Source organism: Carlito syrichta, unplaced genomic scaffold (assembly GCF_000164805.1).
Source record: "Carlito syrichta isolate Samal-C Ts95f unplaced genomic scaffold, Tarsius_syrichta-2.0.1 Scaffold304031, whole genome shotgun sequence".
Lineage (NCBI taxonomy): Eukaryota > Metazoa > Chordata > Mammalia > Primates > Tarsiidae > Carlito > Carlito syrichta.
In genome coordinates, this window is record NW_007248127.1 from 64904 (window position 1) to 77504 (window position 12601).

The 12601-nt window shown below is 53.1% G+C and overlaps 1 protein-coding gene across 1 annotated transcript in view; it reads right to left on the reverse strand.

Annotated features, from left to right (window-relative positions):
- The window catches only part of NECTIN1 (nectin cell adhesion molecule 1), a 15446-nt gene extending 5509 nt beyond the window's left edge, over nt 1-9937 (reverse strand). The window contains exons 1-4 of the mRNA XM_008059419.2: nt 9565-9937; nt 8718-9020; nt 8278-8395; nt 6053-6204 (exon numbers count right to left, since the gene is read on the reverse strand). Of these exons, the coding sequence (XP_008057610.2) occupies nt 6053-6204; nt 8278-8395; nt 8718-9020; nt 9565-9880 (889 nt within the window). The 5' untranslated portion in view covers nt 9881-9937. The remainder of the gene's footprint in view (nt 1-6052; nt 6205-8277; nt 8396-8717; nt 9021-9564) is intronic.
- Nucleotides 9938-12601: the final 2664 nt, after the last annotated feature.

Here is a 12601-nt window from a genome sequence, read left to right on the forward strand (position 1 = left end):
AAAAAAAAAAAAAAAAAAAAACAGGAAAAAAAAAAAATAGAACGGCAGTTGCCAGGGCTTAGGGGAGAGGAGTGGGTAGTTGTTTAAATGGGTATAGAATTTCATTTTTGCAAGAAGAAAAGAGTTCTAGAGATCTGTTGGATAACAATGTGAATATAATTGCATGATTGTACTGTACACTTACAAATGGTTAAGAAGTAAAGTTTATATGGTTTTTTTTGAGTTGGAGTCTCACTCTGTCGCCCAGACTGGAGTGCAGTGGCCGCTCCCGGCCACTGCAGCCTCGACTGCTGGGCTCCGGGGATCCTTCTGCCTCAGCCTTCCAAGTTAGCTGGAATTACAGGCATGTGCTACCACGCCCAGCTGATTTTTTGATTTATTGTAGAGATGAGGTCTCGCTGCCCAGGCGGGTCTCGAACCCGCGGGCTCAGGCAGTCCACTTACCTCAGCCTCCCAAAGGCGCGGGATTACACGCTGAGCCACTGAACCTGGCCCGCTATCATTTCTTTTGGGGTATCTTCAGAAACCCAATGAGAAATAAAGCTCTCCTACATTTTCTTGGACTATGTTGAATTTTTTGGTCCCCACTAACCACAGTAAGGCCGAGTTTATGGTATTATCTGTTTCACAAGAATGGCTGGTGTTCCAGACTAGTGTGTAAGTTATAATTAGAAATTCATCTAGATCCCGGCTATTTTTTAGCATCTCCAGGCTACCGCCCTGAGCCAAGACATCGCGTCTCTCACCTGGATATTTATTGCATGAACCGCCTGGCTGCTTTCCTGGGTCCACCCCTTCCCGCTGTGGAACTACTTTCAACACAACAGCCAGCAACTCCTGTTAAAGTGTAGGTCACATCTGCTCAGAGCCCTCCAGTGGTTCTCCCCAGAGCCTCAGCATGCTTTGTGCGCCTGGTGTCCTGCCTCGCCTATGATGTCATCTGCTTTCCAGATGGCTTGACCCCCTTCTGGGCACCGGTCGCAGTGGCTGCTCAGCACCCTGGAAGATTCTTCCCCAGGGGGCCCATAGTTCACTCCTTTGGGACCTGGCTTACATGTTGCTTTCTCGAGACCTTCCCTGACAACCCTGTTTAAAACCCCCATCTCCAGCACTTGGGATCCCCTTACCCTGCACTTTTCTCCATTTCACCTTCAAAACCACTAGGTAAGTTTTAAAATGTATCTTATCGGTTGCCTGTCTTCCTGTGCTAAAATGTAAGCTCCCCAAGGACAGGGACTTTGTTTTGTCCATGGATGTATCCAAAGCACCTAGTTAGCCTTCCGAGCCTGTGGCCAGAGTTCAAGAAATACTTGTTGGGCTGGGCGTGGTGGCTCACACCTATAATCCCAGCACTTGGGAGGTGAGAGGATTGCCTGAGCCCATGGAGTTCAAGACCAGCCGGGGCAACATGGCGAGACCTCGTCTCTACAATGAGAAAGAAAAATTAGCCAGGCATGGTGGTGCATGCCTGTAGTTCCAGCTACTTGGAAGGCAGAGGCGGAAGGATCGCCTGAGCCCAGCAGGTAGAGGCTGTGGTGGCTGTGAGTGTGCCACTGCACTCCAACCTGGGTGACAGAGTGCGACTCCAACTCAAAAAAAAAAAAAGAAAGAAAGGAAAAAAAGAAAACTAAACTAAAAACAAAAATACAAACAAAAAAAGAAATACTTGTTGAGTGGAAGAATAAATTCCTGTCAACAAGGCTATGTCTTATAGGTAGGCAGAGCAAGTATTTAGGGGAGACTCAAATTGACCTGCATGGGCACATTCTGTCCCCAGGAGTCTTACCCGAATAGGCCAGGCTGGAGTGCAGTGGCATGATTATGGCTTACCACGGCCTCAAATTCCTGGCCTCAAGTATCCCTTCTGCCTCAGTCTCCTGAGTAGCTGGGACTACCATGCCCGGCTCACTTTATGTGTTTTTTTGTAGAGATGAGGTCTTACTGTGTTGCCCAAGCCAGTCTCGAACTCCTGAGCTCAAGTAATTCTCCTGCCTTGGGCTCCCAAAGTCCTGGAATTATAGGTGTGAGTCACTGTGCCCAGCCCTCTTTACTTTTCATTTTTCTAAGTCTCAAGGAGGTTTACTTTTCCTTGGAGATTTTTTTGGGCCCAGAGGAAACCCTGATTTTGGCTACTTAAGGGCCAGGCCTGTATAGTAGTAGGAGCAGAATGGCTGCGATGACCTTTCAGCATTGCAGACCTGAGAGTGAGGATGCCATAGAAGGGGGCGGAAGAAAGGAGGAGGGTTGGGGACCCAGCTCATTTGTAAGCAGAGGGGGCTGTCTGGTGTGGAGTGGAGCAAGCTCCCCACCCCTCCACCCCTCCAGCTGTTACATTCAGCCAGTAGCTCCTGTCTCTGTGCCAGAACAGAGCTATAAGGGCCACAGCTGGGGGAGTGGGGTCATCCGCACTTGCTGGCGGGGGTCCAGCGGCTCCCTCACATCCTCTTACAAAGGGGGCAGCTTGGTCCCGTTCCTGAAGAGTTGCAGTCTCCCCTCTGGGGTCCCAGGCTGGCCAGGACAGTGGGGGAGTGGGGGCTGGCTCTGCATTCCTACCGGGCCCTGGTTCCCTGATTGAGGTGGCAGATTCATCCAAAGCAGGGGGCTTTGGATGAATCTGAGGTGGAGTGAAGGGTTAGGGTTTTCAGTCTGGATCTAGGATGGGAGGTTTGAGGTCAAAGGGAGTGTTCGGACTTGATTCTAAAACCAATGCCTGGCACTTCCTCAGGCGGGAAACCTCCGGCATCCGATCAGGCCGGGAAGCTGCAAGAACTACACCTCCCAGCATGCAGTGCAGCCAGCCGCAGGGACAGTGAGGAGGCCTGAGGTCAAACTCGGGGAAGCCCTTATGTCTTCCTGCAGCTGCAGCAGCTGTGCTTCGTGTCAGACCACGAGGCAGGGCCTCAGCAAGTTGCTGGAGAAGCGGATCTTCCCAGAGGCACGGACGCAGCTGTGCTCAAAGGCTCCTGGACACACTGTCATTTGCCAGCACGGAGAAAGTATGTTTGCCCAGAGCACAGCCACGGACTCCCATGTGCACAGGCAGCCTGCAGAGAGTTGCCTGCCGGCTCATACTGGTTCCATTTACACGCTCACAGAAGCTCACCCATGCACATACGCAGGCTCACACACCCCATCCCTTACAGGTCCACAGCCCTTGATCTGAAGAACCCTATGAGCAGAACTTGCTACCTTCACCCACTTGGGATGAGCCTGAACTTCATCAAAAGTGAGAGTTGGGGCAGACATCCTACAGCCTGGTACCCTCCCTGCCCTGTTCTTGGGAGTGATCAGAGGTGGTGTCCCCTCCAGAGAGGCCTGGTCACTCTCCTTCTGACTGGGGATAGATGTGGCCTCATTTGGTCTCTTTAGTCTGAATTCACACCCTGGATCCCCTGCCCACCCTTAGTATGACCCCTGAATGGACCAGGGAGGACAGCTCCAATGGTGTGTTTTGTGACTACTAGTCCAACCCCATGAAATTGATCCTTGGTATGAGGACCTCTGAAATGGGCTTCTCTAAGGGCCCCGGACCCATGGAAATACACATGTAGATTCTGTTGGGTTCATGCTCCATCCAACCCACACGCCCCACCAAGCCACCTTCATGCTGAGAGTCCTTCAGAGGCTCCATGGCCTGCAGAGAGGAGGCCTTGCTCCTTCTGTCCCTGCCCACTCGGCTTCAGTCATTTCCCCGCCTGATGCATCTCCTGCCTGGGCCCCTACCCTTCATCACTGCCCCTCACTTATCTCTGCAGCAGCCACTCAGCGCTCCCTCCTCTGGGATCTGGGGTGACACCTGTGTCAAAGCATGTCTGCAGAGGTGTTCAGCGGCCTGGCACGTGCATGCCCTGTACACGCGTGTCTCTTGGCACACCCCCTGCTGCCCACCGCCTCCTGCCCTGCCCCAGTCGCTCTGCATTTCCTTCTCCAGATGCGCCCAGGGCAAAGCTATTACCCGAACGAATGGCCAGAATAAAAAATTAAATTTCCACTTATCCCTCTCACTCATGCATTCCCTCCAGACCAGTGAGGCTTGGAGCACAGGGCATGGATGTGCTCCTGGGTGGGCCCCCCCAGAGAATGTGGCGGGCACTGGCCGATGTGGAATGAAGGGTGGTGAAATTGCTGCTGGGAAGTTGCCCAAGAGCACAGGAACAAACCGCCCTGGAAAGGCTTGGGCCACCTGGCTGAGTCCTCCGGAGGGGGCTGGGAGACCCTCCCGAGGGAGCTTCTAGGCCTATCAATGATTCAGTCGGTGTCATGCTTCCTAGCTTCCGCCTAACTGGGCTGTCAGCAAAAGCCAAGCTGTGTTCCCCTTCCAGCTGAAACCCTGGGTGGCCTGGCCCCCATCCCCTCCAGCCCATGTCACTAATGTGTTGGTGGCCCACCATCAGGGGGAAGGCGTCGCTTTCCAAGGAGCACCTCTTGATCATAAGAGGCCTGAGATGAGAGTGATTATCTCTGTATTATAGATTAGAAAGCCGAGGCCCAGGGGGTGAAGAACTTAAGGCTACACAGCTAGGAAAAGCCACCATGTGAACACACTCAGGCCACGTCTGTGCTGTCTTTCCTATGACACTGTCTCCCTGAGAGGTGGCTCTGCTCGTCCTACTTCCTCTCACCTGCCCTCACCACCCCAGGGCTGAGACTTGGGCACCCAGGAGGCTCTTACTGAGCTTTGCTCAGACTTTCTCCAGGATGTGGGGAAGCGGAGGAAGTATGTGCCTCTGGCCCTCCCTTCAGCTTGTCAACATGTGGGCACCTCCAACTCTAGCCTGAGGGAGGGCTGCCTTGGCTTTTCTAGGCTCCAACCCCGATACTCCTACTCCTGTAGCCAGTTAGAGCTAAGGTCAGGGAGTTGCAGAGGATAGCAAGTGCCTCCAGTCTCTTACCCCTGGGTGAGAGAGGTGACAGAATGGCCCTGAGGACAGGCAAGTGCAGCTCCTGGACAGCTTCAGGCTGCTCTTTCTGCAGCTGGGCCTTGAATAGACTCCCAGATGAGGGGTCCCGCTTCTTAGAAACAGGCTCAGCGTTCAAGAATCCTCAGGGCCTGCCCAAGGCAGGAGCTCAATTCCTGTCTATCTTGGCAGCAGTGCGACACCACTTCCTCTTCTAGAAGGTTCTTTCCGTCACTTTCTCATCCTGCGATTAGCTCAGGTACACTGCTAAAGACATCGTCTTGTGTGGAGTTGTGATGACAATTGACCCCTCTACTGACTTGTTTTGATGCTTCCATTAATAATGATGATGAAGGTGGAACTCAGGGTAGTAATCACAGAGCACTGGCCATTTACTGACAGACTGGTCTGTGCTGGGTACTTGACCTATATGATGCGTAATTCTGACAACCACCCTTCAAGGCAGGTCACATTATCCCCATTTTGCAGAAGAGGGCTTGTCCAGGGTCACAGTTGTCTGATATCAAGCCCATGCGCCTTTCATGTCCCATGTGAAGTTCTCCCCAGAATATCCTAATCCTTGTTGTCCCTTTGCCCTGAGAGGTAGGGTGGCTGGGTGCCTCGCCTGAGTCGCCAGGAAGATGCAGAGAAAACAGCAATTCAGTTGCAGGGCACACAAATCCCATCACTTGGGGCTATATCCTTGCTTTCTCTCCAGCCTCCTGACTTGTGGTGAGCCTTACCCTCTCGCCCGTGTGGGTCCCTCAACTGCAGGTGTAGGGTTTGGAGGAGATGAGCCCCACATGCAAGTCCACGCCCACCATGCCAGCATCCCCTGGTGTGTTTTGCTGGCGGATCCGTGGGCAGGCTCCTCCTCTCCCAGAGCAGGGCTGCTGTAGACAGCACTTCCCCCTTCCCTCCCGGGACCTCCCTCCTGCTCCTCTTGGACTGGCAGTCACCCTGACTGTCTCACATGCAGCCTCAGGTGAAGGAAAGAGAAAAGCAAAGCAAGACCCATGACCAGAGCTCAAGGGAGAACCAGAGAAGCAGGAAGAGGATACACACTTCCTTTAACGACACAACCCAAAGGTGAGGGACGCAGGTAGTGAGGAGCCCGTGGGTGGGGAGAGGCTGGGGAGGAGGTAGCTTCCTACCTGTGATGTTGACCTCCACCTGGCCCGAGCGGGTGCCGATGGGGTTGGTGGCCTCACAGATGTAGGTTCCTGCCAGGCTGTAGTTGATGGGTCCCTTGAAGAAGAGGGTTCTGTTCTGGGCCTCCACGCCCTTGGGGAGAGAACCATTCAGCCTGCGGGAATTAGGAGATAGACATAGGGTTATGATTCTTCAGCCCCCAAGAAGCTGTCCCCATGTCACTCACTTGTCTCCAGGCCCACTGGTCATTCTGCTGAGTTCATGTGAGGTCTGCCTTGGAAGGAGGACAAAAAATAATAATAATCTTTTGCATTTGGCAGGGTTTTTTTTCTTTTTATCTATTTATTTATTTTTGAGTTGGTGTCTTAGTCTGTCACCCAGGCTTGAGTGCAGCAGCATGCTCATGGCCACCGCAGCCTCAACCTGCTGAGCACAGGTGATCCTTCCACCTCAGTCTTCCAAGTAGCTGGAACTATAGGCATGTGCCACCACACCGGGCTAGGTTTTCTTTCTTTTTTAGAGATGAGGTCATCCTATGTTGTCCTGGCTGGTCCTGAACTCCTGGACTCAATCAGCAATCCTCCCTCCTCGGTCTCCCAAAGTGCTGGGATTACAGGCTCAAGCCACCGTGTCTGGCCTTGGCAGTTTTATATAATCTGGCCTTTCATGTTTGATCATCATAACAATGAAATGTAGGCATGTCAGGTAGGAACTGGTCCCACTTAAAAAATGGAACCAGAGGTTCAAGGCCAGGAAACATAGCTGGTAAAGCAGCAGTATGGGAGCTTGAGCCAGATCTTTGGACTCCTGGTGCAGTATTCTTCCTACTTACTACTCATGGCCCTGGTTGTTGTCTGGTCTCCTGGGTGGCTGGGTAACAATACAGATGCCTGGGTTCCCACCTCAGATCTCCTAAAGCAGAACACTGGAGCAAAGATCTGGGGATCTGTATTTTATTTTATTCTATTATATTTTTTGAGTCAAAGTCTTACTTAGTCACCCAGGCTGGAGTGCAGTGGCATGCTCACAGCCACCGCAGCCTCGACCTACTGGGCTCAGGAGATCCTTGGAAGCCTCAGTCTTCCAAGTAGCTGGAACTACAGGCAGATGCCACAGCGCCCAGCTAATTTTTTTGATTTATTGTAGAGATAATCTCACCAAGTTGCTCAGACTGGTCTCGAACCCGTGGGCTCAGGCAATCCTCTTGCCTTGGCCTCCTAAAGTGTTGGGATTACAGGCATGAGCCACTACGCCAGGCCTGGGGATCTGTATTTTAAAAACCACTCAGGTTAATGAGATAGAAACTGTTGTGTTCCATCTCACTATTTCAGGCATGTCCTTGCTGGGAATATCACAGCATGTTTTCATGTGGGGAGCATCCTGGGAGTTTGATGAGGACAGGGGACCTTCCTTCTTCCTCCTGATCGGGATCCCTGATGCCACAAAGCTATTATTTTGTTGAACCCAGCAGCTCCTTGATCCACAGAGCTGACCTGGCAGGCAGGCTCCGTCCACTTGCACTTTTAGAAGCATTTTTTGTTCCAGGAAGTGGAGGATCATAGGCAGGAGATACCAGTGCCTTCTGCTTCCTGGAAAAAAGGGACAGACTCCTTCCAGGCGGCTGTCTTTTGGCCACCTCTAGAAGCCCCCATGCCCCTATCTTTTTTGTGTTCTAGCTCTTCTGTGGAAAAAACCTTGGCTTTGGCCATAGGGCTGCTAGGGGGGAGACAGAACCCTCTGAGGACCAGGCCCGAAGACTGTGAGGCCAAGAGTGGAATGCTGGCCGCAGGGCGGTTCTCCATGAGCACAGGCATTCTGGGCTGATGGCTGCCTCCTCCCCAAGAATCTGGGGTTGCTGGAGGAAAGAAATGGGAGCAAAGAAAGATCTGGGATGCTCCAGAATACTGGCTTCCCTGGGGACACCTCGATAAAAATAAATACTGGGGGTTGGGATGGGAGTGACTCAGGCTGAATCCCCAAAGGAAAATGACAAAAATGTTAGGGAAAGGAAAGGAAGCAGATCACAGGGGAAGTTCCTCTGGCAAAAATGTTTGTCCCACTGACCCTATCACTGTCAAATATGGAGGTGTGTGGGCGGGTGGGTTCTCTCTTGTCCCCCCTTCCCACTGAGAAGCCAGAGCCCAGACCCTAATTTCTTCCCCACCTAAGGCTCCTGTGGTCCAACCAGGCATCTTCCAAGGCTGTCAGCCAGCCCCACGGCACTTACGTGGTCCAGTGGTACTCGGTGGCTGGGGGGTTAGCGTCGGCTTTGCACGTGAGCTTCACATCTGTCCGCTGCAGGTACCAGTTGCCATCGAACCCTTCAATGGTTACCTCGGGCTCATCTGTGGGGCCAGGGATGTTTGAAGAGGGTGAGGTCAGGAGAGCAGGGCTTCGGGCAAGGGGGTCTCAGCAGGAAGAGGTGGGAGGAGACGGGATACAGAAGCAGCAGGAAGAGCAGGAAGTGTGAGGAAGGGTGGAGATCATAGAGCCTGGAGCAGAAGCAGGCGGGGGCCGGGGAGGGAGGAGAGAGAGAACGAGCAAAGGGGGAGACCTGGAGAGAGGCAGGAGGACCAAGCACCCCCAGAAAGAGAAAGGAAAGAGGAAGGAAGGAGGGGAGAGGGATGGGCCGCCCACCCCAGGAAGCCCCTGGACACCCGGGCTCACACTGCACGTTGAGCATGAGGCTTTCTTTGAAGCGATCCATGTGATAGTTGACGATGCAGGCCAGGGACTGCTGGTGGGCTTCCCTGCTGGGCACCAGACGGTAGCGGCTGATGACCGTCACCGTGCCATTGGGGTTCCGGATCTCCTGGTACTCCGCCTCGCCCTTTAGCCGCGTTTCCCAGGACACCACACTGGGAGGCTTCCCATTGGCTGAGGTGCAGGTGGCCACCAGGACCTTGTCGTCCTGCCCCTTCTTGGCTCGAAGCACTGCCTGGGTGCCCTCTATCCAGTTGGTGGGTTTGGCTGTGAGGAACCAGAGAGAGCCATGAGACCAGCTCTGCCGCCTAGTCAAAGACACATGGCCTGGGAGGGTGTGGCATTCATAGGCCTTGTCTCAGGTGACCTTGGCCATCCCCATACTTCACCAAAGCCCCTGCCAGAATGTCTGGCAGGAAGTTCTAATATGCATTTTCCCTGCCCTACCAGTTATCTCCCTCTTCATTAAGCCCCAGCCTTCCTGGAATCTTGGCATGTTCAAGCCAGTGGCTTAAGCAGCTCCCTTGCTTACCATGATGTCTGGTGCTCCTATCTGCATCCTGGCCACACATAAGTGCTGGTGGTAGAGCTCCAGTCTGAACACTGACCCTCTGCTCTGTCCAGAGCTAAGGTCCCCACCCCAATCCCTAGAGAACTGCCCTGGCTAGGAGGAACTGGAAGCTCCATGCCTGGACTATGGGAACATGCCCACCCAAGGAAGCTGTCTGGGGTCATTATGGCACACTGAGGATGGACAAGTGCCCAGGTCACAGGCATGTGGATGAGCAGAGAGAGGGCCAGACCAGCTTACCCATCACTGTGAGATTGAGCTGGCTCTCACGGTTGCCCGTCGGGAAGGTAGCAAACTCGCAGATATAGACACCCTCATCCTCCAGCTCCAGGCGGGAGAGGCGGATGGTGCCATCGGTGAAGGAGGGCCGCAGGAATTCTACCCGCTCACGGTAAGGAGCCAGCACGGACACTCCCATGGCGGGGTTGTAGATAGCCACGTTCTGCTTTGAGCCATTGGTGGCCTTCTGCCACGTGACCTGGGTGATCTTCACACTTGGCAGTGGATTGGCAAAGCTGCAGTGCAGGACCACGTCGGTGCCGATGAAGCCATACATGGAGTCGTTCACCTGGACTACCTGGCCGGGGGTGCCTGGCCGGGAGATGGCAGGAGGCGGTCAGTGCCAGGCATGGCTTCCCCACCCACCCACCCACACGATTCCCTGTGGTCTGGTCTTTTCTTTCATAGCAGTCATTATTCTTTTTATTTGAATTGTAAAAATATTAATTACTTGTTATAAAAACACTTTGGACAACACTGGAAAAAAATTGAGAAGAAAACGACAACATCCTATGATCCTGCTGCTCAGAAATATCACCCATCTTGTAGGATCTATCTTCTTTTACTTTTTTCTCTATATCTATCTATAGTCACAGAATCATCTTTTTTTTTTAACGAAATCAGAATCATATAGTACATATTGTTCCATAAGCTGCTTTTTCATTCAGTGATAAGTTATTAACATTGCCCCACGTTAGTAAGTATACATCCATGCCTTCATTTGTTGAGGGTTGAACACACATTCAAGGAGAGTACCAGACTGGGAGCCATGGGCAGCTTTATCTTCCCAGGCCTCAGTTCCCTCATCTGGTAAATGGGGCAAATAATCCACTCCCCTCTACCTCACAAGGTTGCCAGGAGAACCAAATGGCATAATGTATAGAAAGTGCGTCAGAGGCAAGAAGCACTGGGTGAGCATAAGGGCCTGCAGTGACTGTCATCCTGGCCACCTCTCACTGTCTTCTTTCTCTCAGCTCAGTCCCCTGGGGTGCTCTAGCTGGAGCCTTCTTATCCTGCTAGGCAGAGGCAAGTAGATGCCGCACAAGGCTGGGCCTGCGTTCACTCCTTGTTACCTTCACAGTTAAGTCTAAATGCCTTAACCTGGTATCCTTGCACCTGCCTTTTGCTCACATCTCTCCATCAGCTGGGCTTTCCAACGATACCAGACTGGGCCCATCCTCAGAACATGCCGCATTTCTACGATTCCCTCCCCCGCTTCTCCCATGTACTCAGCCACGATTTGTTGAGTGACTATATTCCAGGATCTGTTAACAGAACTCAGGTCATATCAATGAGCAATTCAGTCCTGGCCTCCACGGGGCACAGAGCCTACCCATGCAACACTTCTAGACGCTTGCTCAGGCAGTTCCCTCGACCTAGCTGGCCCTTCCCCTTTTCCACCTGTGGACAGACAGCCCACTGAGGCCACCTCCACTGGGGAGCTGCCTGATCCTCCCAGCCAGGGCTAACTCAGTGGCTACCTCTGCAGTCACACAGCAGTTTCCTGCCTGGGAATGTGGCAGTTTATAACCACCAGACTGTGAACTCCCCCAGGGTAGGGTCTGTGTCTCTTCCATCTCTGTGTCCCCAGTGCCCAGCCCAGGATCTGGCACACAGTGGCACTAGTAGGTATTTGTTGCCAGACAAATTGCAATGGAAGACAAGAGAGTAGAGATTTGCAAGAAGGAGGGAGTGGCTGATGGTATTGAATACATGAAGAAATTCCCTCCAGTCTCCCCACAGATTACTTTATCGCATCTGAATGTCTCTTTCTTGAGTTTCCTTACCCCTGGACTTGGCTCAGCTCCCTCAACTCGGGGCAGTCATCCCATCACTAGACTGTGCCCTTCATCTCTCTCCTGAGCCCTGCTGAATGCCCGCCAGCTGTGTCTTTCCTGCAATGTGTATACTTCGTGTCCTTGCATCCTTACTTCACTCGATGCATTGAGTACCATCAACAATGTCAACAACGTCAGGCTCTGTCCTGACCCAAGGCAGGGGGATGGCCTAAATGGCCCCCCCAAGGGAGTCTGAGATCTAAGAGTGTGAATTTGGGGCTTTACACTTGCCTCTCCTACCTGAGGGAGGCATGGGAGCAGCACAGGCTCCTCTAGGGCCCCAAAGCCCATGGTCAGCAAAGTAAGCTGTTCCCCAACTCCTCCCCTGGAGATGGCACAGGCCAAGTCTCTTGGTCACTGTGATATCCCCCCGTGCTTAGCATATGGTAGGTACTCAAGAAGTGCTTGCTGAATAAATGTCTTTGGCCCCACCAAGCCAGGCCCTGACATGCCCTGAATGTATCCCTGACACCCCACTTTTCTACTCCTATTCACATTCACACAGTCCTTCAAGACCCTATGGGGTTATCTTAATTGCCATCCCTCAGCCAGTCTGTGGGGTGCTTCAGAGCTGCTGTTATCTAAGCAGAGGTCCTGTGGGTTGGTGGGAGCACAATGGCAGAAGTACCCAGCCAGCAGCCAGGAGGGCTGAGCTTCAGCCTCTGCTTTTAGTTGGCTGTGGGATCTTGGCCAGTCACTTCCCCTTTCTGTAAAGGAGCAGGCCGGACCCCTCAATCTCAATAGTCCCTCCTGGCTCTGTCTGATGGCAGCCCAGCCCAACTGTGGCCCCACCCCAGAAACAGTCCCATGGTGAGGTCAGTGGGCCAGACAGCCCAGCACTCTTGCTGACGGGCTAGCTGGCAAGCAGCTAAGCCCGGGCCCTCCCCAGCAGGATAATTGGGTGCTCCCCGCCCCTCCCCCAACCTGCTGGAGGCTGCCCAGCAGCTGAGATAATGTGGGCATAATTGGGGAGCTTGCACCACACAAAGCCAGGAACAGGAAAAGCCAGTTGGGAGGGCTTGGGCCACAGGTGAGAGAGGGAGGAAGGGGTGTGGGCACCCGGAGCCATCTTGGGATTGGCGCCAGGCATGGCAGGTCTGCAGAGGGACACAGTCTACCAAGCCTCTTCAATTGTCTCCTTGCATCCCCCCCTGCATGTG